The sequence below is a fragment of the Lampris incognitus genome, chromosome 19 (assembly GCF_029633865.1).
Source record: "Lampris incognitus isolate fLamInc1 chromosome 19, fLamInc1.hap2, whole genome shotgun sequence".
NCBI classification, from domain to species: domain Eukaryota; kingdom Metazoa; phylum Chordata; class Actinopteri; order Lampriformes; family Lampridae; genus Lampris; species Lampris incognitus.
Genome location: NC_079229.1, coordinates 24804508 through 24813562, shown reverse-complemented (window position 1 = coordinate 24813562; position 9055 = coordinate 24804508). Strand labels below are relative to the sequence as shown.

Sequence of the window (9055 nt, the reverse complement as noted above, 5' to 3'; positions counted from 1 at the left end):
TGACTGACACATCAAACAATCTGTCGTTGTCCAGTTTCCTGTTGACATACAGCAACTTGGTTGATTTATTCAAACACCGTAGGCCAGTACAGAGCTGTGGAGTGATTTTTGATGGCAACAGTAATATGCTGCATAATTAACCGTAAATCATGATTAAATGAGACGCTCGCGACTAGCCAAGGATATATGTTAATGAACTCGGGAGAAAATGAATATTTAACTGTGGAAGGTCTTAATGAGCTACTTAGAATTGTCTGTAAACAGTTTGCAAGTAATCACAATGCATCAGTGTGTAATTAAGACGCTTCATCTAAATGGCTAATGCAGAGCATAAAAACCAGTCTTTCAGTTTATTTGTACAAGACTGCGTTTATCCTTGAAACTCGTGACTGATTAAATATAAGACACAAACAATAACATTTTATTGATTGATCGAACACAAAACATATCTTGAATGACATGTACTTTTATGCAATGGACTCAATAGCCTTACAACAGCTGGGATATACTCTACTGTACAATAAAATGAAAATACAAAGATACAATTGACATGCCTTTGATAAAAAATATCTTTACAAAAAATTGTACATTTCTATACAACAGTTGTCAGTTACACATCTCTACAAGGCCCCGTGTTAAATCCCAACCCGAAAAAAGTTCTAGCTGAAATATATGGGGGGGTCACCTGCAACGGCTCCATCACACTGACTCATTCTATAACTTGAACATAATTTTTAATTTAGTCATAACATCACTTTTTTTATTCTACTATGCATTTGAAATAAGTATATCAAGGGCTATTTACAGGACAAATAAAGAGTGAGTGAGACAGGGCCGAGATGGAAATGTTCTGAGTTGACCTGATTAAATTACCACAATTGAAAGCTGTGAAATTTTCTTTTTGCAAACAGTTGACACATCACCATATTTATCATTAAATAACAGGCTACCAGCAAAAAAGATAAACATGTAGCAGAGGCATCTTCCCAAATATGTCTTTTTTTATCATAAATACAAAAATAGTGCTAAATATTACCCATTATCATCGTTGACCAGACACTTAATTTGAATAAGCTGTGTGAAACTCAGCTATTTTGTTGAGGCAGTGCTGCCGTGGTGGATTCAGATGCGTTTTAAGTCTACTGTAGGAAAACTTGTGCACAATGTCCTCCACCCTGCATGTCTCTATGTAAATAGTCTACGACATTGGCTTTAACGAAATATTCTCCATCGGTGGAAGAGAAAGAAGAGGGCAAATATGACTTGCATGGTCGAGTAATTAACAGGGCAAAAACTGGCTTCTTATCGCTCTAATGACTTTCAAATGAGACAGACAGTTCATTTTGCAAGCAACACATTCGTGATTGAGTTAACCGGAGCTGCTCTGTCAAGGTGATTTAAGATGTCGTGAAGTTGGATGGCGAGATCCACTCGTGTGCTCGGCAAAGTCTTATAACAGATTCTCTGAGGACTCTATATTACGATGGTGCAACGCAATACTTCACCCTTTTCTGCAAAATTGCCCCCGGAGGGTAGGATGAATGCAAAGGAGGTGGGGAGAGAGAGGCGCCGGGTCCCGACAGCAGCCCTCCATGTTGGCAAGCACAGACTATAAGCAGGGAGGAGTGCATTGAGACATAAGGCATTGCTCCCTGGCAGAAGGTCGTTGCCAGAGTTGGCCGGCTACCATAGGGAGGAGCCCATTCTGCTTCCGAATGTTGGCACAAGTTGGATTATATGATGGAACAACCCCACGGGGCACTCATGTGACAAGTAGATAAGCTGGATAAAGTTATGCTCACAGTTATCGGCTTATCTATGAATGTAAAGTCCAAAGCAGACAGAAATGATGTTCCTTTCATTTTCTGAAAATCATACCATTGTAGAAGATTACAGCATTTAACTTACTTATGAGACATAACAGAAATTCAATGGAAAGCCTTCCTGAAAAGTGTTGTAATGTGAACACTTAAAATAAGTTGTCAGCAACTGTCAACGGCAGTACTTCCTTGCATTGATACAATTCAATAAGATGTCCTAAATCAGAATATTAAAACATGTATCTCTCCCTCTCTCGCATTAAAATGTCAGATGCACAGAATATACACGAGTTAAACTCGGGCCAATGTAATGAAATGGGGCTAAAAAAAGACATCTCCTTTAGAGAGCACATCACATTCTGTTTGCATCATACGACTGGGAATCTAAACGTGATTTTAACATCTCTCAAACACGACTTGCACTCCAACATGGGTATCTTGATCCCTCAGAGATCCTCTCTTGTTTCTTGAAAGTAATGATGAATTCTCACACCACAGAAAGGTGCGTCTTCCCTCGGCCTGAAGTGATGAGGACAATGATGAAAACACATTACAGACCTGTGTCCACCTTGGCAAACACAGTGGTTATTTATAATGCTGTAAATCTGATGAGGATTAGATGCGGTTTAAAGCTTGTCCATTCTGAATGGCTTCAAAAATATACCAGGAATTGGGAAAATATTTGCTGGTAGCTGGAGCCAGTCTTCTAATCCTGCAAGATGTGACTTATTGAAGTTCTACTTGTGGTGGTTTTCATTTCTGTCCTTGGTTGGTTCACATATTATGCATGATCCTGAGGAGAATTTTCATGTTTTTTTTTTAAAGCGGTATACATGGGCCCTGAGGATGTTACCCTTCTTATGATTTTTAAGGTAGCAGACATGGAAATTAAATGGAAAAGGGAAGTGAAATATGCAGTCTCTATGCTGCACATGGAGGAGCAGGAGGGACTGGGACTCTGAGGCAGGCAGCGAAGATAGAGTGCTATGGTATTAGCAGCAAACATTTTGCAGGGACTGCAAGAAAATTTAAATTACGTAATGAAAAGGTGGCATTCTTTTGATGTTTTCCGATCTAGGAATGTATAAATACTCTATTTTACCTTTTCAGCAGGGGAGAAAACTGAGAAAACCGACAGTGCGCAGCTTATTAATAAGCTAAGTGCCCCTGCTGGGAGGATCCAGTTAGCAAGTCAACTGATGATATGGTTGCTTCATTACCCGCGCCCTGAGAGGCGAGAGGCAGGAAACACTTTACCTCAGGCCCCGCCATTCACACCCTTTTCCACACAATTCAATTAGATGAATGTTGTTTACGGGTAGTTCTGGGCCATTGGAAAGCCATTATTGCCCCCCTCTGTTGAAGTTAGCTTTAGCTGGCCTTCCAAATGTAACAGGGCTTATGGCTTAGGGGGTGGTCAACAAATGTTTAGAGATACTCAGGCTACAGCACAAATGTTATGCCCTCACCAAGAGCCTTTTAAGGAAAGCAATCACAAATGTCAACATCTCTCTCTTTATATATATATATATATATATATATATATATAGTGTAAGGATAACGCTCCATTAGCAGCCTTACTACTGAGCAGCCTATTGGTTGGGAAGTGTGATGTTACTGACAGACAATCCGTGAATCGACTTCTTTATACGACATTTGGTGGCATTCCCATCAACAGTTGTATGTAGTGTTGTTCAGATTTTCTTGTAGAATGTGGCCTGTTTTTTCTGACCAATTATCCCACTCTTTCGAGCCATCCTGGTCTCAGCTCCACCCCCTCTGCCGATCTGGGGAGGGCTGCAGACTACCACACACCTCCTCCGATACATGTGGAGTCACCAGGGGGACATAGCGTATGGGAGGATCACCCTACTCCCCGAACAGGCGCCCCGACCAACCAGAGGAGGTGCTAGTGCAGTGACCAGGACACATCCGGCTTCCCACCCGCAGACACAGCTAATTGTGTCTGTAAGGACGCCCGACCAAGCAGGGATTCGAACCGGCAACAGAATAGACTGCCAAGCCACTCTCATTTTCTTGTAGAATGTGGCCTAAGTTGATGTAGCCCACCAAAGATAGTGGCAAACGAAGAGATGAGGGTTGTAATTTTCACATTTATGGACACTTCTTTGCAAAATTTCGGCAGTGTTCACAAATGCAAGACTTCCCCGTTTCATGACTACTAATGGAGTGTTATCACCATAATGCTGAAAAATCCTGGTTGAGTTCTGGGGGAAGCCTTGCAATTAGCAAAAACAACTTCACAGATGCTGTAATAACAGGCCAAGCAAAGCATTTACCTGATCTGAGCTCAGTTGTCGATGTCTGATACGTGGTTCTCTATCTGAAAATGAGAGCATAGAAAAAAGTTTGAAGAATGGGTACCGATAAAGTCTTTTGAGTACAGTACAAACTGAAATTCATAGGTTGCCAACCTGCTGAATGATCTTTGTGGTACATTATCATTATGTCTGAACCATATGACCTTCAGAAAATAAATAAAGCTTGCGCTACCTATGAAAAAATATCTTCCATTAGCGAGGAGGCGGCAAGATCCACATCAAAGTTGATGTGCCTGCAGTCCTCGAGTTAAAAGCTAATGAATACAACACAATAGGGTAAGCATGGTCACATGAAATAAAAGATGAGATAAAATAAACCCACTGGACATCATTGCTTGAACTTGAAATAAACTAGCAGATGTGAAATGAAATTGTACAACTAATGCTTCAGGAGAAAAACTGAAGGAATTCTTATTAATTATAGCGCTGTACGGTTTCATGAATGTTTTACCCCCGCACCACACACACGGAAGTTGAAAAGCTCCAACAGTGTTAGTGAGGAAAAACTTCCTTATAAGGGCCCATTCAGTATTTAAAAAGAGCTGCTTAAAGAAGACAGTCATTAGATTTTCGCTGTTTGCCTTAACATTTATTCCATATTTAAAAATCTAACCTGTTTACTTGCAATTTCAAATTATCTCAAGCTAGCGCATGGAAAATGGGGACAAGGTCTCGACTGACACGTCTTCCTAAAGAGAGGATTTATCATCTCCATCTGTAGGCTTTTATTGTTTGAACTGTGTAATTGGATGAATGTTATTACAATGTGCCGATCAGAGACACAGCCCTGTGATATTCATTGGCTGATATGCATATGGGAATTGATGATCAAATGCTTAATTCTTCACTTTTTTCAAGCAAAAAATAACATCTCAAATGTAGCAACACCATAAATAATGCTGCTCTTATGCAATGATGTATCCCCCCCCTTTTCTCCCCAATTGTACCCGTCCAATTACCCCACTCTTCCGAGCTGTCCCGGTCACTGCTCCACCCCCTCTGCCGATCCGGGGAGGGCTGCAGACTACCACATGCCTCCTGCGATACATGTGGAGTCACCAGCCGCTTCTTTTCACCTGAGAGTGAGGCGTTTCACCAGGGGGACATAGCGCATGGGAGGATCACGCTATTCCCCCCAGTTCCCCCTCCCCCCCGAACAGGCGCCCCGACTGAACAGAGGAAGCACTAGTGCAGCGACCAGGACACATACCCACATCCGGCTTCCCAAATGACATCCCTACAGACATGGCCAATTGTGTCTATAGGGATGCCCGACCAAGCCAGAGGTAACACGGGGATTCGAACCGGCGATCCCCGTGTTGGTAGGCAACGGAATAGACTGCTGCGCTACCTGAACGCCTGTTATGATGCTACTCTTATGCAATGATATTATGTCTTTGATAAAAATTATGGTTTTGAATATCACCAATAATATGTTCCAGAATGCAATAACGACAAGAGTAAATCTGCTCTTCATGCACCGATTGTATTGTGGGAGGAAAACATGGCATATGCCTGAGCCTATAGACCCAGTCTTTAACTGCAGTTGGGGTTGTTATATCTGCACCTGACATTACCGGTCCCAAACTCTGTGACTGTGGCTTCCCACTGTAATTACGCATGGCGACACTGTGTGCGTGTGTGTGCACTGACAAGCATGGATGTTTGAGTCAGCGTGTGCGAGGGAGCGTAGAGATGTGCCTCAACTTCTTGAGCCGAGGTCGACAGGGAGAAGCTGTCAGTCGAGGTGCCCTCGCCATTCACTCGTGTGAAATCCCGCTCGTTCAAATCTGAAGCCATGAATAATTCTGGAAGATTAACTTTCAGAAGGCCAAGATTGTCTACCCACTTGAGATCTCCCAAAGGCCCCCCCCCCCCCCATTCACTGACAGCCCTGTCAACCGTCAACCATCCCTTCTTTACCAGATGGTGGCTGCCCTCCTCATCGTAGTCGTCCTCGCCTCCGTCGGTCATCTCTCCCGCCTCCACATCCAGCGCGCCCTCTCCACCCTCCTCCCCAGAGTTCTCGGCTGTCTCTGAGACCGACTCCTCGTGCAGTGAGTCACAGTTGTCTTCGTACTTCCTCTGAGCCTCTGAATGAAGAGAGAGAGGGAGAGAGAGAGAAAAAAACAAAACAAAACGGGGCAGAGGATGTAAGGCACTGCGCAAGTCAACAAAGCACGGATGCCCGTAGAATGTGAATTACTGTGCCAAACATTGAGGATGAATGCTATGTCGTTGCCGTGGCAGGGTGCGTATTCATCTTGGTGACCTTCGCAGAGTCTTATCTGCCCTTGGAGAGACTGTGTCCTCCGGTCTAAGGCATTTATAAAGACCTTTTATACAAACTGACTCAGCACAGTGTTGACACCTGTCTTGTGTTATGACAGAGTGCTCAGCTTTGTTATCTCCCACAATGTCAGGAAGAATGATGGCAAGCGTGTGCTCTTAATTCCCCCCCCCCCCAACCTAGTGGTCTCTTTTTCCCCACCACACTGCTATAGGTCCCTCGTCTGAACCTCACCAGACTCGCCTCTCTGTTGTTTCTCGATCTTCTCCAGGCGTCCCAGCAGAGAATCGATCTTCATCTTGATCTGAGTCAGCTCCCGTTTGATGGTCTGAAGCTGGTCCGTCTTCACTGCTGAGACGCAGAAATAAACAGATAGGAATCAGTTCATTACTATCTGAGCTTCGGTTTATTTTTCCTGCTGATTTCATTGGCGTCCCAGTTTCAAGGCACGCAGCCATGATGTAGTGTCGTATGCAGCTTATCACAATCCCCATGCTATCATCCGTTAATAGGCTAAACGTTTTGCTATCATTTCATCAGCTTAAATTGCATTTTCCTTCGGGGAACCACATCTCAGTGTGCTCGACTGCAAGGCTGCCCTGTAACCAGTGAACCTGCTGTTTTTAGACATTATTCAGTGGCTGAGAGCCACCATGGTGTGGGATGCTGTTTAAATGTTTATGTACACATGTATTGTCTTCCTGACCTTTACATCGAGTAGTTGGACATAGTGGTTAGCAATGGGGCACTTTATTAAGCTCTTACAACAAACTTGTAAACATTAGCAGACAGCTTTGAAAATAATAGCCATCATATATTTTTCTACATGAATACTACAATTCCATTACAAGAAATCTTAACCAAATTAAATTAGAATTTAGACCTGACATTTCTCAAAGTTAAGTTTAGGTACAAAGTTTCAGATATATTGGTGTAGGCCATCTAGTCTTGTATACTGTAAACCATTCCAAGCCATACCAATAAGATCATTTATACTTTTGGTTTCAAGTTTGTCATATATGAAAGCAAGTTTACACTTATTCTCATAATGAAATGCTTGTTTTGGTGTCTGAACACACAAGTGGGAAAAATCAAAGTGCAAAGAATGAGATACATGTACAAAAACGGTCAGTGTAGACTTTGGATTTACTTTGTTGAGCAAATGTACTTTTTCCCTCCCCTTTTCTCCCCAATTGTATCTGGGAAGGGCTGCAGACTACCACATGCCTCCTCTGATACATGTGGAGTTGCCAGCAGCTTCTTTTCACCTGACAGTGAGGAGTTTCGCCAGGGGGACGTAGCACATGGGAGGATCACACTGTCCCCCCCCCGCGCGAACAGAAACCCCAACCGACCAGATGAGGCGCTAGTGCAGCAACCAGAACACATACCCACTCACGGACACGGCAAATTGTGTCTGTAGGGATGCCCGACCAAGCCAGAGGTAACATGGAGATTCAAACTGGCGATCCCGTGTTGGTAGGCAACGGAATAGACCGCTACGCTACCTGGACACCTTTTAAGCCATTTTCTAATGTTAAAAAGTGTATTGTAAGAGCTTACAAGTGTCCTATTAATCATTTGAACTACAGCTACTCTGAAAATTAGTTAGCGCTTTATCATAACTGTTAAAGACTAAGCGATGGACTACTGCAATACCATATTCACCAGTCTACTCGCCAAACATTAAGAAACTACAACTCAACTCAAAACTTGTAAATTGCATATACCTACACAAACCCCCGTGCCCACATAACGCCCATTCTCACCCAGCTTCACTGGTCACCTGTTGAAAAGCACATAGAATTCAGCAACCTCCTCCTCACGACCTTGTCCCCACTATCGTTTTGATTTTCTTTGCGATGGTGTCCGCTCCACATGAACCTTCAGTAGTACAGCACCTCAACTTTAGAAAACGCTTTGCCTCCACGCCTCCGTAATGAAGAGACACAAGCTATGTTCAAGAAACTTTAACCTGAAACCCACCACCCACTTAGTCCTAATCTGGTGGTATCTAAATGTTATATAGGATTACTAAACAACAGAGCGAGGACTAACTATAATGCATAAAGCCGATGAACGTTTGAGGGAATGAATCAGAAGACTTTGACTTAATCCAGGAAACTTGACTGACCACTTAACCGTGTGCTCTTTTGAGGCAAACACACCACATTTTCATTCAAATTAAATCCTAATATAGCTGATGTCCTTCTTTCAGGCATCACACCAGTGCCCTTGGTCCTTTAATCCAATATTCATCCAATATATTAAACCATTCTGAATTTGAATATCAGCTTCTACTCGGGACTCATTTTTGAGCAACATGACAAAAGCTTGTCTGATGGTGTTTTTTCATCTTACAAACATTGCAAAAAAAAGAAAACGAAATCAGCGCTATATGTCAAATATTAGGGATACAGAAAGAATTATACATGGCTTTATTTCTCCTTGACTACTGTGACTAGCGTGATGCCCATCTCTCTGCCTCAGTCAAAGAGCTCGAAAATGGCTTTGAAGTGTTGAGAATTCAAGGCTTTTAACCAAAGCCAAGAGACAAGACTGCAATTCTCTGGACTGGTTGAATGTGCATTTAAGAATTGATT

At 42.7% G+C, this 9055-nt stretch overlaps 1 protein-coding gene across 2 annotated transcripts in view; it reads right to left on the bottom strand.

Annotated features, from left to right (window-relative positions):
• Positions 1 to 368: 368 nt before the first annotated feature.
• Positions 369 to 9055, bottom strand: part of LOC130129695 (RNA-binding Raly-like protein) — a 77280-nt gene continuing 68593 nt past the window's right edge. For both annotated transcript variants that reach the window (XM_056299280.1, XM_056299281.1), the window contains exons 5-8: positions 6687 to 6803; positions 6086 to 6255; positions 4121 to 4164; positions 369 to 2339 (exon numbers count right to left, since the gene is read on the bottom strand). In XM_056299280.1, the coding sequence (XP_056155255.1) occupies positions 4132 to 4164; positions 6086 to 6255; positions 6687 to 6803 (320 nt within the window). In that variant the 3' untranslated portion in view covers positions 369 to 2339; positions 4121 to 4131. The remainder of the gene's footprint in view (positions 2340 to 4120; positions 4165 to 6085; positions 6256 to 6686; positions 6804 to 9055) is intronic.